Genomic DNA, 19,603 nt, shown 5'->3' on the forward strand with positions numbered 1-19,603 from the left:
CACGTACGGGGGCCTCCGCTCACCTAGCTCTGCTCACGAGGAGGGTGCCAAGGGTTTAACATCTCGTTCTTCGGGCAAAGTTCACTTTTTGGGGGATCTCCTCGAGCCGTTTGTGCGGGAGGGCTTGGAACGTGGAGCAGGTGGAGGGGTGACACGGTGTGGGTGGCGACACGGGGGCCGAGAGGAGGATGGGACATGGGGACCTGATGAGTTCAGGGCTTTTTTGCAGCAGCACCAACTGAAGGAGCTGTGAAAGAGCAGCAGCTTCCCCGAGCTCCTCCATTTCTCTTTTGCTGGGAACCCATCTCATTCAGAGCTGTACGAACGTCCAGCTCCCTAGGGTCCCTCCTCGGTGCCGTCCTGCTCCCTCCTAATCCCCCTTTGGAGGGGGAGGGCGCCTTGTTAGTGTCGTTAGGAGCTCGTGACTCTATGGAGAAGTATTAGCTTTTTAATTAATCACCTAAGCTGGCTTTTGGTAAGAGCTGCAGGCGGTGGGACGTTCCTCGTGCAGCCCTGACACCCCGGTTTGTTGTAGTTGCTGCAGGTTCCTCTGTCCTCAAGCAAAGGAAAGTGTTTTGGTTTTTAGCGGGCACACATGCAGCTGTTATCGTGTCTCAGCCCCCGGCAGCTGATGCGGCTCTCACGTCACGGCGCTTATCTCCCCCCAGGTCTCAGCCGAGGGCTCCTGAAGGTGCCTTTTAAGACGAGGTAGCAAAGAAATAGGAAATGACAGCACACCGCTGGATTTGAGGGCGTTTCTGGAGAGGTCCTGGGCTCCTCTTCTGCAGTGGAGAAGCTGCGGGAGACTGGAGCTGTGAGGGAAACCCAGTGGGGTCCGACATCTTGAGACCCCAGAGACATCTTGAGATCTTTTATGGCCAGGCTCAGTAGTTTGTGGAAAGGCAGCAAAATTGGTAAAGTGCCTTTTTTTTTTGTTTTCTTTTTTTCTTCTTTGAACCTGGGTCCCAACCCCAGAACTTGAGATGAAGATGAGTTTTCTGATCGTCTTTGCGGTGGGTGTTTGCCAAAGATGTTGTGTGATTTATTGTGTGGACTCTTTGGCCAGGAGCAAGGGGTCCTCACCCCCAGCAGAAGGGTTTTGGCTGATGTTGAGGGTGACGGTGGCCAAGGAGTGGCTTCTTGTAGAGCAATGGTGAAGTGTCGGGAGCAGGCTATGGCAGGGGGATGAGCGAGGGACACCAGCACCCATGGGAGCTCTTCCAGTCAACCCTAACTCCAAGCTGGACAACGCTGTGGTCGCTACCACATCACTGCAGCTTCAGGAGAAGATGTGGCTGTCCCAGTGGTACCCCCCTGTGCTGACCTGGGGTCTGCACCTGCATACGTGATGTTCTCAGGGACATGGGTTAGTGCCAGGGTTGGGTTAATGGTTGGACTTGACGATCTTGATGGTCTTTTCCACCCAAAATGATTCTATAAGAAGGTGCTGGCACAACTGGGGACCTCGCCGGCCCTGCCTGCCCTGTCCTCTTCTCACCGCAGTGCGTTGTTTGCCTTTGTCCCCAGGTCCCCAGGCTCTGTGTGGTGCACAAAGGGTTAGGAATCTCGCACGGGAAACGCTACCCGGGTTTTTTCCCCTTTCTCCAGCGTTACTAAGGGAGAGATCCCCCCTGTGCACACATACACACACACTCCCCCCGTCCGTTTGGCAGAATTCCTGGCTGGATTTATGTCTGACGATTTGCTTCCCTTGGTATGAAAGGGATTTGCAGAGGGGAGAGCCGCAATCGGCCCCGGGCTGGGCTGAAATCCCCCATTTGGGGTTTTTTTGCGGTTCAGTGCTTGACCTTTCCCTGGGCCGTGGTCTGCAGGGGAGCGGGGGTCAGCGTCTTCTCCTGGACAAGGGACACGTCGTCGTGGTGCTTTTTTCCCTTTCAGGAAGAGCCGGCTTCGTTATCGGAGCTGGGGGAGCTGGGGGGAGCTGGGTTTTCTCCTCCACTTTTCTTGGCAGTGTCTTTGGCACCGAGGGCTGGCACCGACCCCAGAAGGCTGCAGACTCCCACTTGAGAGAGACAGATAAAGAAAGCGCTTTCTGTCAACAAAACCCAGCCCAGCTTCCCCAGAACAGGAGAGGGGAGGAGGAGCAGCAGTGCGGGAGACAGGACGGGGACGTCCATGGCTTCTCCATGGAGGAGACGAGATGGAGAAGCCTCCTGCGGGGTTGGGAGCTGATCCAGAGCTGTTTGTGGCAGCAGCAGAGAAACTCCAGTGTGTTCTGCAAAGTCGAGATGGGTCCGAAGGGATGGAAACCATCTTTCCTTCTCCTCTGGCCTGCAAACCTCCCCGGCGAGGCTGGTGGCTCTTGCGGTTCCTCTGGCAAAGCTCTTGCCGGCCCCATCAGCACCAAGTTGTTGGGGCTGGTTGGGCAAGACCTGGCTCTGGTGCTGTGTGGAGCCATGTCCTGCAGAGCTCAGGCCTAACCCCATGTTCTTCCTTCTTCCATGTGTCCTGAGCCTGGTCCTGAGCAGGCCCCATGTCCCAGAGCCAGAGCCTGGCCTGAAAATGGCTGTAGACAAACCCCACCGGCACGTCCAGCTTACAGGGCGGTGTCACCGCCATGGCTTGTCCACACGCCCCACCTGTCTGCTTTTACACTGAGATGTGGATAGAATCGTTGAATCATTTGGGTGGGAAAAGCCCCTCGAGATCATCAAATCCAACCATAACCCACCTCCGGCACTGCCCCATGTCCTGAGAACCTCATCTCCGTTTGTCCAACCCTCCAGGGATGGTGACTCCACCCTGGCCGTACCCATGGACAGATGGTGGTCCTTAAACTGAAGGATGTGCAGATCTTCTCGGATCAGTTTTTGACTCTGCAGAGGTCCGGTTGTGTTTCTGACCTGCAAAGCAAAGACCTTTCGTGTCCTCCTCACGGCTCACGCTTCCACCTGCTCTCTCCTCACAGGCCACGACATTAATGGAGCTCTGGAACCATCGAACATCGACACCAGCATCCTGGAAGAGTACATCAGCAAGGAGGACTCGCCAGATATGTAAGTGCCCCCCTTGCTCTGCAGCAGGAACAGCGTTCGCTGTTGTTTTCTGTGCGGTGATACTGAGCAGTTTCCAGCCCTGCAATTTGAGGAATTGTTTGGAAATCACTGTGCCTCCGTCCCTCCTGGAGTCCTGCTTTATTGCTCTTTGCTCTCTTACTTACTCATTTCCAGTTCTGCTTCCTGGCTCCTTGCCTTTGAATTTCCCTGATCTCTCATGTCCCCTCTTTCCCCTCTCTGAGGACACTGCAAAAGACTTTCCCTTCATTCGAGCAACAATAAAGCCAGCACTGGGAGCTCGGTGTGAAAGATTAAATCCCAGCACAACCCGAGCGTGGAGAAGGGAAGGTCTCCCTATGTGCACCGGTGTCGGCAAAGCCAGGGGAGCAGCCCCGGTGTTGGGGGACACAGGGTGGGAGCAGGACCTTTGGGACTGATGTGACAAGGTGACCTCCCAGTGCTGGTGTGTCAGCTGGAGCACGGCGAGCAGATCCTGATGTCCTCACGAGCTTTGGGGTTGGTGTCCTGGGCACTCCTGGGCTTTACAGTGGATTTTAAACCCTTGGGGTTGAATCAGTGCCACCCACCCTGGTGGGACCTGTACGCTCCTGCTGGTGCCACCATGATGCTGCCTGGTTTTCTGTTTTCTGGGTGTCCCAGAGCACCTGGGTGACTCCATCCCTGTTGCTGCACGGCTGGGAAGGGTGGGCAGAACGTACCGTCTCGCTGTCCCTCCGCTGGGATTGTCCCTCTGCCGGGGTTGTCCCTCTGCTGAGGTTGTCCCCTTCTCTCTCGCAGCTGTTTCCCTGACATCCCCGCGCACCCCCAGCCCTCCAGCTCGACCCCCGTCACCGCGCCTCTCGCCAGCTCCATCTCCAATGTGACCAACCCCTCTCCCAGCGGTTCCCTCCACCTTCCGCCCCCGGGCAACCAGCTCCCAGTCCGGCATGGGCCTCATCTGGCCAACCCTTGTGGACCCGCCTACGGTGCTCACCTCAACTGCAACAACAACAATGGCATGGTGGTGCCCAAGGGCTACCTTGGTGGCCACTGCCTAAACAACGTGGTCCCTGCAATCAAATCAGAGCCCAAGGCCTCCTACGCACCCGGGTAAGTGGGGTTGGGGTGGTAGAACGAGGGCAAATGGTGGGACAAGTCCTTCTCCAGGCTGGTGGCACCTGGAGGGTCGGTGTGGTTTGTCCCATGGTGCCTCCGCTGCTGGCAGCGTCCATCTGCATTAAGCTCTTGCTTCACAGAGAGATGGTTTTTTACAAGTGTAGGTGCTGAAGTTTCCCAAAAGGTTGTTTGGTTTGGATCTTGTCTGTGTTGAGTTTGAGAGGCTCAGTAGCATCCCCCACGTCTGCTGGTGGTGGTGGAGCCATCAGCTCTGGGTGACCGGGATGCTGCACATCTACAAATGCATGATGGGAGAATATTGTAGCATTGTAGGGGTTTTTTTTAAGAAGGAAGAGACAAAGAATAAATTGGAACGAGACAAAATTCAGTCTCTGGGATATTCCCATAGCTATCCCAGCAGAAGACAATTAATTAAATGAGATGTAATTCCCTTGGCCTGGTGTTGTAGATATTCCACTCAAGAGAAGAAAGAGGTGGCATCTGAGCAGGGTCTGGTCCTTGCTGCTGTCGCCCCATCACGGGGGAGTGGGAAGAAGATGATCTGAAGCTGGACAGATGAAAATCAAAGTGCACAAAGTCATCAGGCATCCGCAATAGTTTGTACCAGGAGGAGCTGGGCCCCTTCCTCCATGGAAGAGGGTGGATGTGAGGGGCCAGGATGACCCCTGGACATCTACAAGCCGCTGTCTGGCTTTTTTCCCTTGTCCTTGTGCCCTCTAGTGTTGTCAGCAAGTATGGCCTGGAGATTCCCAGATGTGGGAGCTTCCAAAACGCTGAACCAGCCCCATTGAGGTGACTTTGGATGAACTTGGAAAGATCTTCCAGCAAGAGACAGGCTGAAACAAAATCTGCCCTTATTTTATTCCCAAACCAGAGAGTTCTCCCTTCCTGGGTTCCCAGAAAGCTTAGGGGGAACCATGGCCAAAAACAGGACGTGATGGGTTGTCGTGTCCTGACATTCTCCAGGGTGAGAGGGGTCACGAGGAAGGATCATCATTTGCTGTTGGAGGGGGAGACCTCGGTTTGGATGTAGATGAACTGCGTCAGCTTTGATGGCAGCTTTTCTCCAGCATCCCAGAACTATTCTTCCCCATTGTACCAGGATTTTCCTGGAGGAGCAATATCTCACGTGTTGGATACCAACAAACCCTTCCCTTGTGCTGGGCGTATCTGCAGGACCTCCTGATGTGAATTCTGCAAAACCTTGGCTTGCTGAGGCACAAATGCTGATAAATTCAGAAGAAATATAGTACAAAGTCATGGCCAGAAGCTTGGAAATAAGGCTAGTGGTAGATGCTCCAGACCAAGTGTAGGAGGGGATGGTGGAAAGGTGCTCCAGGTGGAGGTGGAGGATGATGAGGGCTCTTTGTCGGGGTTGCCGTACCTCATCCCTCTCCTGCTAGACAGAGAATTGGTTTGTGGGGTTGTGAGCTCCTCTGGTGCATTTGTCCTATAAGGAGCAGATTTTGCTGAGTTACGGGGCTGCGGAAACCTGCTGAGGCTGTGTGTCACCAGCGATGGAGCAGCTATGGACAGACAGACAAGATATCTCCAACCCAATCATCTCCATGGGCCAGAACTTACTGCAGACATCTCCCTGCTGCAGCTTTGGGTTGCGGTGACCGTGGCTCAGTCTGGCTGGGAGCAGAGCTTCTATTTTTTCCATGTGTTTGATCTCCAAGACGTTGCTAGAGAATAGCTGGTACCACCTGAGATGGGCAGGTCCTTCCGTGGTGCACCAGGGCGGTGGAACGTTTTGCCCTGGCCTGAAGGTGCGCGGTGGCCGAGCCCGTGCTGCAGCGGGACGCGAGGTGAGGGGCTGCAAAACTGAAAGAAAATCCAAAGAAAAATGGGTTGCAATGAGTTTGGAAATGGCTGAAGAGCCCAGCTGCTGGAGGTAAATAAGGAAAGAGAAGGCACCTGAGAGCTCCCCTTTTCGTTTGGTTGTATTTTGCAGTCAGGGACAGATCCTGGTGGGGTTGGAGGTGACGCCAGCAGCTGTGCTGGTGCTCAGGTCCGTACAGGTCACGGGGCAGAATCCATCCCATGGGCTTCCCAGCCTTCGCTTTTGGGCATCAGATCTCAGCTCCCAGCCCAGCTTTTCCCATTTACCCATGGGGAAGCACACAGAACATCCCTGCTCAGCGTCTTTTCACGGGAGGTCTCACCAGCAGGTCACCAAAGTGTCTGTCCCTGCTCCTGAGGTCCAGGGAACCATGTGGGGAGCGGGGTGACAGTGACAGCTGTGACAGATCCCATCACCCCGGGATTTCCAACCGGAACCCGGAGAGCGCTTTGATCCAGCTGGACCTCTTGGTTGTACTGGGAACTGGTTTAAAATGATTTTCCCTTCTTTTTCCCCATTGCTTTGCAGCACTTTACCTGATTCTCCCCCCGACTCGGGATCCGAAGCCTATTCCCCTCAGCAGGTGAACGGTAAGTGCTTCAAAAAAGAGGGAAAAAAGCGTAATAATCCAAACCCCAAACCCACATCCTCCCCCTCTTTGCTCCGTGCAAGTGGTTGGCTCTGAAATCTTTATCAGACGGGAGAAAACAGGCGGCTGCAATACGTGGGGAGATTATCAGTTAGTAAATATCCCCAGACTTTCGCCTATTGTTCTGCTGCTGGTCTTTGCGAGGGGGGAGAGCGAACGGAGAGGGGACGGGAGAAGGCGAGGTGGGAGCCCGGGGATACGGGAGGACACCAGCACCGTGGGGTGTCCCCAGTGGGGCGGCATGTGGACCCCACGGCCCTCCTCGTCCTGCCCTCCTCTGCGGGCGAGCGAAAGGCGAGGAGCGTGTCCCTGACATGGAGCCCGGCTCGGGGAGGCAGAAATGAACCCGCCGTTCTGCAGTAAGTTCCTTCTCCAACCTTTTCCTCCCCTCAGTGTGTCCCCGGGGGTCTTCGCTCCCCATGCAAAGGGCAGACAGAGCTGGGTCCCCCCCAGTGTCACTGCCCTGGGGAAGCCACCCCGTGTTCTTCGGTTCCTCCGGTGACCTTCGCTGCTCTTTGGCGGAACAAACTTGTTGGTGAGGAGGGCAGGTTCCCCCGAGCCCCCTTCCCTGGGCACAGCAGCCTGTTCCCCATCCCGCCCAGTCCCACCAGCAGCAGCGCCTGCTCTGGTTTTTGATGGAAGAGGTCAAGAGTTCTGTTTATCTTGCTAAAAAAAAAATCCCTGGAATTCCTCCTGGCCCTTCCTTAAATATAACAAAGAGGCCAGGTTGCTCACCGCGGGGAGAGCTCGGGGAGCCCCCCAAAGCAGCTCCGTCCTTGCCAGGGAAAGATCAAATTCCCAGAGCTGTTTTTTACCCTGGGTCTGAGAGCCCAGAATGTGGGTCCTGCGTCTGGCAGATGCCTCGGCCCCTTCCCCAGCTGGGCTGGGAGCCCGGGGAAGGTGTAGTGTGCGGTGGACATGGTGAAGACATGATGTCTTGCCCACTACCATCGCTACCTGGCTGAAAAGCAGAGCTAGTCCATCGCGGGGGTGTCATCTGTCATCCCAGGGATGTCACCTGTGCAAATGGAGATCCTGGTGGGCAGCAGAAGGCTCTGGAGACAGCAGGATGGGTGGAAGCGGCCCAGCCTTCAATAGGAGGGCTCGGCATAAATACATTTGACGTTCCCAAACCTCGCAACGGGAGGAGTTTTCTGATTCCTGGTCAAGAGCTTTGGCCTCGTTCCTCAACCGCTGCCCGGTTGTTCTGAGACCAAAGTCCATCCAGCCCAGTGTCTGGTGGCAGCTGCCTGGGGAGCAGCCTGGCAAGGACTGTCCCCTCTGTCCCTTCCACGTCCCCATCCCCTGTGACAGCCTTGGACAGCCCCTGGATGTGTTTTTTCCACACTTTCCTGATGCTGAGCTTAATCAGATGCCCACAGAGGGGTGCGGAGCAGCTTTGTCTTGCACTTAAAACACCTGCAAAGTCACTGTCCCTTTGCACCCCTTGGTGTCCCGATACCCCAGGGGTCTGTCCCTCATTTCTTTGGTGCCCAGGGGAGTTGAGATCTTCTCTTTTAATGACGGGATGGGAGGGAAGGACTTCCATGCAGGAGAAATGCTGAGGTTCCTCATGAAGCTTCACCTTCATCGTGCACCTTCTGAAATGTTTCGTATGTCAAATCTCAAGCACGGAGATTTTCCTGTGCGCGGATGTCCTTGCGTGGATCTGCTCCCAGCTCAGTTCTCACACCTCTTGCACTAAAGTTGATGATTCTTTTCATTATCCTGTATTTTTTCACTGCGTTTCTTCACTTGCAGAATCAGCTGCGCAAGGGTTCCATTTTTGCCAAAGCAGCACATTTTGGGTGAAAAGCTGCTTCTCTTTACAGTTTCTTTACACCTTGTGCAGTGTGAAGCTAATCACTAATTTCTGGTCATTCCCGAAGCATGTTGGGAGGGATTCAACCACATTGCTTGACTTTATGCGCTTTATTTTTTGCTCTTAGCCTCCAAAAATGTTTTGGTTGCAGTTAAAGCCCTTGGCTGGGCTGTGCAAGGAGCTCGGGGCTGGTTGGAGGATGAGCAGCTGCAGAAAGGGCTGGATTTGCATGTCCCTCCACACACTGAGCTTTTTTTGATGGTGTTATAGTCAAATGACCCCTCGTCATGGCCTGGCTGTGGTACCCAGTTCAAATAGAGGAGGAGAAAGGTGGGATCCCATTTGAATATCATCCCTTTTTTGTTTATTTAAATGTAGAGATCAAAGTTTCCTTGTGGTTTAAATTAAAAAAAGAAAAAGCAAGCAGCAAGTGCCCCCCCAGAAATCCTCACCAGGGTCATTCAAGTTGTCTCTTCTTTCTCTGCTTGTTCCCATGCCCGTCCATGGGAATCCTCCCTGTTGTCCCTCAGCTTGAGGACCTGGTTGTCCATTGAATTTTGGGTTGCAGAACCATGGGATGGTTGGGGCTGAAGGTCCCTCTGTAGCTCCCTGGCCCCACCTGCTCACGCAGGGTCACAGAGCAGATCACACAGGATCCCAGGGGCTGGAATGGCTCACAGAGGAGACTCCACAGCCGCTCTGGGCAGCCTGGGCCAGGCTCTGGCACCTCCAGCAAACAAGTTTCTGCTCATGTTCACATGGAGCCTCCTGTGTTTCAGTCTGTGCCCGTTGCCCCTCACCCTGGCCTTGGGCACCACTGAACAGAGTCTGGTCCATCCTCCGACACCCACCCTGAGATATTGATCCATTGATCACATCCCTCTCAGCTTCTCTTCTCCAGCTCAATAGCCCCAGCTCTCTCAGTGTCTCCGCATCACAAAGATGCTCCAGACCCCTCAGCATCTTTGTAGCTCTCGCTGTACTCCCCCCAGTAATTCCATGTCCTTCTTAATCTCTGGAGCCCAGAGAAGATAAGCAGGACCCGGATGGCTGAGGGTCAGAGGAGCCGGGTCTGTGCAGGACCTGTGCTCAGGACACTGCACACACGTCTCTACTCACCGCTCTGACCTCTGTTCCTCTCTCATTTTCCAGATCCTCACCTCCTCCGGACCATGACCCCCGAAAACATGTGCCACATGACCCCCCCTTCCCGCCTGGAGCACCCTCCTCCTCCTCCGCCCCCCCCGCCGCCACCCCCCCACCTGCAGGGCCCCCCGCCGCCCCCGCACCCCCACGCCCCCCACTTCCCCGCGCTGCAGCGGGACCTCTACCTGAAGCCTGAGCCCCTGATGCCGCCCTATGGGGTGCCCCCCATGGCGCCCGCCGACCTGCACCATGCCCAGCAGTCGCAGATGCTGCACCAGCTGCTCCAGCAACACGGGGCAGAGTAAGATCCGGGGCTTTTCGGCATTAATTTGTGTGGTTTGGGGAAGGGGTGGCTGGGGGGGCGCTGCAGAACGTACGAGCGAAGTTATTTGGTTTAATGGCAAGTTAAGGAGTGTGTGCTCTGGTTCTGGGGGAGGCGTCGAGGTGGAGATGAGGCAGTGCGGGGCGGGGGTTTGTGGTGCACAGCTTGGGGCTCAGCGATGGAAAACAAAGACGGGGCTCAGAGCACGGATGTGGCAGAGCTTGGTGGTCATGGGGCGGGTGGATGGTGGTGCTGGGAGAGCCTGTGGCTCCCTGCGTGAACATTTTGGGTTTTCTGTGAGATCCCCACTTTTCCCTGGTCTTGGGGCTGTTCCCTCCCCACACCTCAGCCTGTGCTCTCCCGCGCTCCCCGCAGCCTCCCGGTGCACCCCGCCAAGAAACGGAAACACTCCGAGTCGCCCCCCAACACCCTCAACGCCCAGATGCTCAACGGGCTGATAAAGCAGGAGCCGGGGATGGGGTCTGTGCCGCTCAACCCCGACCGAGCCCCAACGCCTCCCTGGCACCAGCCGGGAGCACTTTCACCAGGTACGGGGCTTTTTGCCCCCGCTTTTTTCTTCCTTTTCCCTTCATACGCCCAGCATGCAAACCCCCAGTGCCAGCCAGGGGGGGTTCGCCCCATCTGGAACCCCAAGGAAGGGACAGCAGGGCGGTGGGTTCATCCTGGCCCAAATCTCATGCCCGCTGGCAATGTTCAGACCACACTAGTTGCTTCCTTCTGCTCTTACCCAATCGGACACTCCGTCACAGGGATTAAAATCACTATTTTCCCCTTCACCACAGGCCTGATTCAAGATAACGACAGTCTGAACGGCTCCTACTTGGATCCCAACTACCAGTCGATCAAGTGGCAGCCGCACCAGCAGAACAAGTGGGCGACTCTGTACGATGCCAACTACAAAGAGCTGTGAGTAATTCAGAAAGAAAAGGAAAGTCTGATTCGTCTTTCACGTGTTGGTGAAAAGGGACATGGGTCAGGGGGTTCCTGCTCATGAGATGGGCCAAGGATGTCCCTGCGATGCCCCGTGTCCCCTCTGTCACCTGCGGAGCTCTCCTCGCCTGCACCGTGGTGGGGATGCTCTCCCTTTGTCATTGGTAAGATGATTTCTCTGAGGGAGGGTCAGGAGATGGGGCTGTTGCTGTAGGAGCCGGCAGAAGGCAATTCGGCAGCTTTGGTGACAATTTGGCAGCTTTGGTGACAATTCAGCAGCTTGGGTGATAATCAAACAGGTTTGGTGGCAGTTCAGCAACCACTGAGACCTTGGTCTGCCATGGAGGGTTGTGTTAGCAAATCCAGCCTTGCCCTGAGCACGGTTTGGACCGGCAGCGCCTTTTCCTCCTGCCCAGGCTTAGCAAGGGCCTGGATTTTAAAACAAGTATTAAGGTTTTCTAGCCAACACATAGCACGAGTGGCTGGAGATCATCTAGAACCACTTCAGCCTGGCTCGAGACACCCTCCCTGCATTCCTGGGAGGTGACAGGGAGCTGGCAAGCGGCAGGTTGGCTTCCAGGAACCGCTCGCCCAGCAAACCCACCCCCCGCTCCTCCTCCTCCTCTTGGGGGACACGGAGGAGGGGGCGCTGCGATATTTGGTGTCCGTGATACCAAATAACCCCAGGCCTTGTGTCGTCCTCAGTGACGGGACACGCGATGGGTCGTTCCCACGGCTGTTGGAGTCAGTCGCTTCTTTGGTGACGTTCCATCACTTGTAAAATGTGTTTCATGTGGTTTCCCCAGCCGCGGCAGGAGGGAAGGGCGACTTGGTAACTCCTGGTTTACTAAACCGTTTCCATAATGTTGATCAGCTTTCACCTTGTGCAAACCCAGCCCTGCGCTGCTGCCATCTTTGGGCTCACTTACCTAAAACCTGCTTTTAAGACTTCAAGCAAACCTCCTTCTGCGGCATTAAGGTCGTCATCCCATTGTGTAATGGGTAAATTCCTTTTAACTGACTTCACGGAGGTTTTAGGAACCCACGTGCAGTTTGTTGTGCAGCCGGATTTGACCAGAATTAAGGGTTGAGGTCAAGGGTTGATTGATTCATTTTTATTTACACGCTACCTTGGCGGATTCTCCCTCCTTTGTGGTGGGTTTGGGGCTTGAGGAGAACCCACGCAGGCTGAACCTGCATCACTGTCTGCATTTCAGATCACTTAATTCTCCCACTAGAGCACCACAGCAGAGCAGGTCTATGAGAAACACCGAAAGATTGATCCTCCTTTTCCTAGAATGGCATTTCTTTAGGTTGTCTAATTCAGGTTTTAGTAGGTAGGAGCCTCTTCCATCCTTTCTGCCTTTGGGCTATACTCAACAAATGTGTCTTTTAGAGATCCGTGAGTTTAGTTTCCTCTAAGATCATAAAGCGAGGATCGACCATTCCCAGGCCGGTTTTTGCTACAAATGGTCCTTTAGTTTGTGTGCGCCGGTGGATTTTCCTGCCCATGGAGGGAACAGATGTTTTTCCCCCGTGATCCAGGTGCTCACAACCTCTTCACAGCCCCAGGAATTTCAATTATCTGATGTTTTTTTCCTGCTCTTGTTCTTAAGAAAAGAGACCAAGGGGCAGGTTGAGGAGGGAGACGGAGCCCTCAGGATGCCGGAACCCATAGGGAGCCGCCTCCACACAGGGGAATTATTCCATTTCATAGTGTTTCCTCCTCTTTTGCCTCAAAAATAGTGGGGTCCAAAAGAAATCCGGTGGTTCCTGCTGCACAGGAGCGATCCAGCTGTGCTGCTACATCTGGGCACGACGCTTTCTGTTGGTCAAGGGGAAAAATTGCTTTATCAGTACTTTATTTAATATATTTTTAAACCTAAACAGAATAGTTTAGGCCATGGATTTATGTTGAACATTCCATGCAAAGTATAATCTTACAGGGCAAAAAATACTGTTAAATAGTATCCTGTGTTCTTCTCTTGCACACACAGGATTATGTCCCTTAGCGCAGAATCATTTAGGTTGGATAATACACTTAAGATCATCGAGTCCCCTCGTATCCATCACTGAAATGTTCTCATTTTCTGCTGTTCTGGGCTATATCGTGGGGCCAGGTTCCATCTCAGCCACTGATGAGATGGGGGATGCACAGGAGGGACTTCAACTCATTCTAGAGTTCTTGAGTAGCCTTTTCTGCCTCCCAAGAGACCTGTACAGTGAATTTAGTCGTGTGAGCGGCAGCAGATTCCCCATCCCCAGGCAGATGTGGGGCAGCCCCCTCTGCCCCGAGAAGAGCAAAGGGCAGCCGGGCTCATATGAACTACGCAGGTTTAGTTTTGAGACGGGACTACCTAGAATTAGGCTGGATTAAGGAAATGGAGGAAAGGAAGGAGGGGAGAGTTACTGCTTGGATTCGAGTGGAGGTGCCTGGAAAATCTGTGTCTTGTCTTGCTGGGTATCTCAAGCTTTTTTAATGTGGGCTGAGGAATCTGTGTTGGTTGGAGACCCAGGTTTCTGGCTTAGCTTTATTGATAATACTTTTATATTTTTTTGTTGGCCTTTTGCACTAGTTTAGTGGTTTTGGGCTCGCTGGACCTTCCGGAGGAGTTCGCTGGTCTGCGGCAGCGGTGGGACGGGGCACTTCGCTCCTTTCCTCCTGCGAGCCGGGCTCATTCGTCTCCCTGACAGCTCCTCCTCCCGCTGCCCGACTGTGGAGGGGTTGAGGGAAAGCAGCTGGTGAAGGGCAGAGCTTTGCTCCACGGAAACATCCCCGTGCTGAGCCCGGAGCCTCTCACCCCGGGAACTGGGCTGGCACCGCTCGCTTCCCACCAAGCCAACCGGTGCCGTCCCCTGAAGCTCAGGTCTGTGGGATAAGCCTGAGATCTCACTCCGCAGCTGGAAAAAATGTCCTTATAAACAGCACTAAACCTGGTTTTGCTGCAGATCCTGCGTCTCACCAGTGTGACACAGAGTTGTGTGATGTGGTTCAGCCCTGCTGGATGTGTTTTTGGGGTGGGTGACACACGGTGCTGGCCCCAGTTGGGCTGATTCCATGGTGATGGATCGCTCAGGATGGATCGCTCAGCTGGAGGTTCCTCCATCCTGGTGGTTGTATCCTGGCAGAGAAACAAAGCGGGGACTGTGTGGAATTAGCGAGTGGCCCTTGAATTTGGGGCTCTCCAGATGTTACGTCTTTGGAGTGGGTGAGATATTGGGGAACCTGGAAGGAAGGAGGAGAGAAATGGGGGAGACTTCTCTTCCAGAGAGGAGACTGAGGTGTGTGAGCATCCTCTGACAACCTGCTGTTGGCTGCAGGTCCCCGTGTGGTTCCCTTTCCATCAGAGACAAGTTTTTCTTTGTGGTGTTTTTCACTTTACACTTGACCGTGGAGGACGAGGGTGCTCCCTCCTCCTTTGTGTGTGGTGCCAGACATGGCTGGGGGGGGTTGTCACCTCCCACCCTCACCCAAACTGGAGAAACCTCCCTCCTCTGTTCTGCCCTTAATCTGCTTTTGTCATGGGGAGCATTTTGGCTAAAATAATCCTTTTGTTCCCGACGTTTTGCTCTCTGACCCCCCCGTTCTCCCTGGGAAAAGCCACTATGGCTTTGGTTGCCCTGGGGCTGTTGACTTGTCATCAGTGGGTGTCACCCCTAATCCCAGGACCTTGGTGTCACCTGTCCTTCCTTCTCCTAACCCCACACAGACACCACGTCTCAGGAGGGACACGTGGTGGTGACTCTAAGGTCCCTGTGGGTTAAAATGAAGTGGAGAACGTTGTTTTGTAAGTGTCACCAAAGTCTTTGTGGTGCTTCAGGCCGTGCTGTCCCCACACCGTGTGGCAGTGGGGAGTGGGTTTGCTGCTTCCAGGTGGGATTTACAACAGAAAAGCACCGGAATAGGAGCTGCAGGGGATCCTGGAGCCTGGCTCCGCTCTATCGCCACGTGTTTAGCAGCCGTCGGTTTGAGTGAGGCAAACCAGAGCGTGTTTTGGTTAACCGGCGCGGTTTGGAAGTTGGGTCAGACCCTCCCTCTCCTCAGCTTTCTCTAGTACAAACCAAGGGGTGGGTGGTGGGTGCTTGGACCAGCCCAAACCACAATTCCCATCCAGAAGAGGCAGACGGAGAATTGGGGGCAGGGAGGAGGGTGAGCGAGGGGAATTCCTCTCGTGTTTCTGGGCTAAGGTAGCTCTGCTCCCACCGCCTGGCTTGTGTTCGGGGCCCCGCACGGCAGCCCCGGGTCCCTGGCGTGTAGGAGATGAGCAGTTACTCATGGCTGCCTGGAAATACCTCCAGGTTTCATCCCCGTTAACCCCTTAAGAATAATTTTCCTCCTAGAACAAAGGAGGTGACCAGCCCAGGGACACCAGGGTGGCACGAGTGACCTGGCTGTATCTCCTGCTTCCCAAATTCCGCTGCTGTCCCCCTCGTCCATCACTGTCAGTCTGTCCCCACCCCCCATTGCTCTGGGCAGTATCCATCTGTCTGTGTATCCGTCTGTCTGTCTGTATGAAGAGGTGGAAGTCAGAAGTGCTTTGCTTTTGTGGAAGAGCGCTCTGTAACTGTTAAGCCTGATGTCAAAGGCTGATCTCCCCACCTCACCCACAGTGCTTTAATGAAAAACAACGGGATTTCGGTGTTCTGCTGGCTCTCTTGGATGGGGAGGGGGGATGAGAAATGTCTCCTTCCCCCAGCACCGGGCGAGCAGCGTTCTGGGGGCCCCACCAGCCCGGGTCTGGCTCTTTGGGTGGTGAGAGAAAGGGGACTTTGCTGCAAAGGCCACATATTTCCCTCGTTCCCATGGTAACCAGCCCATTAAAGAGATGTAGATTAAACATCCCCAGCTGGTGTGTGTTCATGGGGCCCCCTCATCTTCCTCCTCCTCCTCCAGACCTGCTCGCTGGGACCTGGAAGCTTCCTTCACAGCAGGTGGTTGTGATTTCGGCAGGAATCCAGCACGATCCGGCACCCAGGGCTCTGCTCTGGGCTTTGGACCTAGGGATCTTCAGTGTGTGTTAAGCCAGGCTTAAGCAGCTTGCCCTTGTTAGGAGCAGCCCTTGGAAAGGAGGTGCTAGTCTGTTGTGGCTCATATTTACCTTGTTTATAGTATTAGTGCTATAGCATAGCATATAGAGGGGTGGTTGCCCCAGGACCCTCATCGAGTCCTGGAGAACAGGAGCTGAGGGGAGACCTTCTGATCTCTGAACTGCCTGAAAGGAGCTTGGAGCCAGGGGGGTCGGGCTCTGCTCCCCAGGAACAAGCGCCAGGAGCAGAGGAAACGGCCTCAAGTTGCACCAGGGGAGGTTGAGGTTGGATCTGGGAACAATTTCTTCCCCAAAGGGCTGTGGGGCATTGGAACAGGCTGCCCAGGGCAGTGCTGGAGTCACCATCCCTGGAGGGCTGGACAGACGGACATGAGGTTCTCAGGACATGGGGCAGTGCCGGGGGTGGGTTATGGTTGGACTCGATGATCTCGAGGGGCTTTTCCACCCAAAATGACTCTGATTCTAACGCCTGCTGCCGTTTCTGCAGCCCCATGCTCACATACCGCGTTGATGCTGACAAAGGGTTCAACTTCTCCGTGGGCGATGATGCCTTTGTGTGCCAGAAGAAGAATCACTTCCAAGTCACGGTCTACATCGGCATGCTTGGAGATCCCAAGTATGTGAAGACCCCCGAGGGCCTGAAACCCTTAGAGTGCTTCTACCTGAAGCTGCACGGAGTGAAGGCAAGTGGGAGCCAAGGGCCAGGAGCAAATCCCACAGGGAAGAGGGGTGTTTGGTGGATGATTGGGATCAGGCAACACCCCATCTTCATGTGCTAAGGTGTAGGAGGGCGCTGAAGGCAGATCTTGAACGATGGGTCCTAAGATGGGCTCAATCACTGCCTGGGTGTCTTCAGAGCTGCCTCTGCCCCACCTTTGACTCTGGAGGTACACGGGCACCTTGGGAAGATCCTTTCACCCTCAAGGTGGGCCCCCATGTTTGGAGAACAACCACAGTCGTGTTGGGTGTTGGAATTTGGTTGTACTGAGTCACACGGGGGCAGAGAGCTGGCCTGTCCCGGGGGAAGGAGGTGGGACGGGGGAAAGGTCTCAGCTTTCCACCCTTTGCCACATGCCCAAATCTTTCTCTCCAGCTCGAGGCCTTGAACCAGTCCATCAACATCGAGCAGTCGCAGTCCGACCGCAGCAAACGGCCCTTCAACCCCGTCACGTGAGTGTTGCGGGGGTGTGTTCACATGGGGGAGTTCACCGGGGAACCGGCAATAGCAGGAGAGGGTGGAGAGATCCCAGGGTGCCTGTGGGTATCACGCTCTTCGGTTTTCTCCTCCGTTTCCCGCAGCAAAGTTTTCCTCTCTTTACATTCCCCACTCCATGTCCAGTTCGTAGACCTTCCGTGGTAGAGCAGACCAGGAGATGGCTGTTCCCTCAAGACCATTCTCTCTCTGTTCTCCTTTCCTCAGGGTCAACCTGCCTCCGGAGCAGGTCACCAAGGTCACCGTGGGACGGCTGCACTTCAGCGAGACCACGGCCAACAACATGCGCAAGAAAGGCAAACCCAACCCCGACCAGAGGTGAGGAGCTCAGGTGCCTTCTCCAAACCCTTCTGAGCACAGCACGGCGCCCTGACCTCTGTCCCCTCTCGGCAGGTATTTCATGCTGGTGGTGGCCTTGCAGGCACACGCGCAGAACCAGAACTACACGCTGGCAGCCCACATCTCGGAGCGCATCATCGTCAGAGTAAGTCCCTCTGTGCTTCCTCAGCCTCTGCAGACACCCCACAGCCCTTTATTGGATGTTCTGGGTAGAACCCCTGGGATTTGGGACCCAGGAGCAACAATCACCATGTTATTTGGTCTCCTGCTGTGCTGTGTGGTTCCAATTGGGGTTGTTGGAGCAGCTCTGAGTGCTGAGATACCAGGTGGCTACAGAAAATAAGGATGTTTTCTGGAGAACACGAGCTGAGGGGAGACCTTCTGATCTCTGAACTGCCTGAAAGGAGCTTGGAGCCAGGGGGGTCGGGCTCTGCTCCCCAGAAACAAGCGCCAGGAGCAGAGGGAACGGCCTCAAGTTGTGCCAGGGGAGGTTGAGATTCCAATGTGGGGCATTGGAACAGGCTGCCCAGGGCAGTGCTGGAGTCACCATCCCTGGAGGGCTGGACAGACGGACATGAGGTTCTCAGGACATGGGGCAGTGCCAGGGGTGGGGAACGGTTGGACTCCATGATCTCGAGGGGCTTTTCCACCCAAAATGACTCCGTGATGCTATGATATTCCTTTACGGATCAGAGCAGGCAGAGCCGGGGTTCCTGCAGGGCAGCAAATGATGCCAGGGGTGTCAGGCCAGGCTGGGATCTGTGCTGGTGCTGGCAGTGGATCCCTGACACTTTCCAAAGCTCCGTTTCGCACCTCCATGGCCATCCTTGACCTCTGGCCTTTCTCTGTCCGTCTCCCTGGTTCTGCTACCACCGCTTTTCATTCCCCCCGTCCCCGTCTCTCCCCAGGCCTCCAACCCCGGGCAGTTTGAGAGCGACAGCGACGTGCTCTGGCAGCGGGCCCAGCTCCCCGACACCGTGTTCCACCACGGCCGGGTCGGCATCAACACGGACCGCCCCGACGAAGCCCTGGTGGTCCACGGCAACGTGAAGGTCATGGGTTCGCTGATGCACCCGTCGGACGTGCGGGTGAAGGAGGACATCCAGGAGGTACGAGCCACAGTTTGGGGTGATCGGGGGTCTAAAGAGGCACCGTGGAAAGTGTGAGTGTCCTTGTGAGCTGCTGATTCTGACATAGTCCTTACCGGCAAGCTGAGCTTTTGTTGACCCAATGGGAAGTGTCTTAGAAGTCTGGCTGTCCCAAGCGCAGCCTGTCCACCATTTCTTGTGAATTTTGGCTCTTCCACTGTTAGCCAGAACTACAAACGCAGAAGTTACAAACCTGGAAAGAGATTAATCCACACCAGGGCTTGCCAGAGCCTCCACTCTGCTCCAAAGTCCTCTCAGCTGGATGTTCCCAGCCAGAAAATCTGTGTACAATCACGTCTCATATTTATGAGACCTACCCTGTGCCTGGCTGTGCAATGGGACTTGGTTCCTCCTGGTTTCACTGCCCAAAGAACTTGTCCGGTGACAAGAACTAGGTATTAACCCCACCGTTTGTCCCCGTGGCCGGTCGGGGCAGCGCTCAGCACCATCTCACAACTGTTTTACTGCACACCACGGTGGGTTTTGCTGCTTCAAGGTCAGATTTGTGGGAATTTAGGAAGCAACACCCCCGCTTAGGAGCTGGGTGTGTCTGTTTTGTCGCAGGTGGACACCACGGAGCAGCTGAAGAGGATCTCCCGCATGCGGCTGGTCCACTACAACTACAAGCCGGAGTTTGCGGCCACGGTGGGCATCGACGGCGCCTCGGAGACGGGTACGTGCCCCGTGTCACACCGCGGGGTCCCTCTGGGGTCTGCAGCCGACAGCGGCGTCCTGTCCGCGGTGCTGAGCGGCGCTGCCGGGGGCAGCCCCCGGGCCAGGGGTGGGAGAGACGGGGCTTCTGAGCTAGAAGCTTTTAGTAAAAACTGAAATTACTGTTATTTTTAAATATTTATTTAAATATTAAATTAATTCTCTATTTTATATAAGTATATAAAATATATTTGTATGTATTTATAAATATATAAATAATGTTACATGTAAATTTTATAATTTCTATTGTATTA

General features: G+C 54.8%; 1 protein-coding gene across 1 annotated transcript in view; it reads left to right on the forward strand.

Moving 5' to 3' along the window:
• Window positions 1-706: 706 nt before the first annotated feature.
• Window positions 707-19,603, forward strand: part of MYRF (myelin regulatory factor) — a 31,858-nt gene continuing 12,961 nt past the window's right edge. Inside the window, exons 1-13 of the mRNA XM_080346279.1 lie at window positions 707-914; window positions 2,930-3,017; window positions 3,816-4,127; window positions 6,529-6,590; window positions 9,624-9,918; window positions 10,315-10,487; window positions 10,743-10,866; window positions 16,426-16,621; window positions 17,032-17,108; window positions 17,359-17,469; window positions 17,545-17,635; window positions 18,399-18,599; window positions 19,203-19,311. Coding sequence (XP_080202405.1) covers window positions 875-914; window positions 2,930-3,017; window positions 3,816-4,127; window positions 6,529-6,590; window positions 9,624-9,918; window positions 10,315-10,487; window positions 10,743-10,866; window positions 16,426-16,621; window positions 17,032-17,108; window positions 17,359-17,469; window positions 17,545-17,635; window positions 18,399-18,599; window positions 19,203-19,311 — 1,879 coding nt within the window. The 5' untranslated portion in view covers window positions 707-874. The remainder of the gene's footprint in view (window positions 915-2,929; window positions 3,018-3,815; window positions 4,128-6,528; window positions 6,591-9,623; window positions 9,919-10,314; window positions 10,488-10,742; window positions 10,867-16,425; window positions 16,622-17,031; window positions 17,109-17,358; window positions 17,470-17,544; window positions 17,636-18,398; window positions 18,600-19,202; window positions 19,312-19,603) is intronic.

Source organism: Nesoenas mayeri (assembly GCF_963082525.1).
Source record: "Nesoenas mayeri genome assembly, chromosome: 5".
Taxonomy (NCBI): domain Eukaryota; kingdom Metazoa; phylum Chordata; class Aves; order Columbiformes; family Columbidae; genus Nesoenas; species Nesoenas mayeri.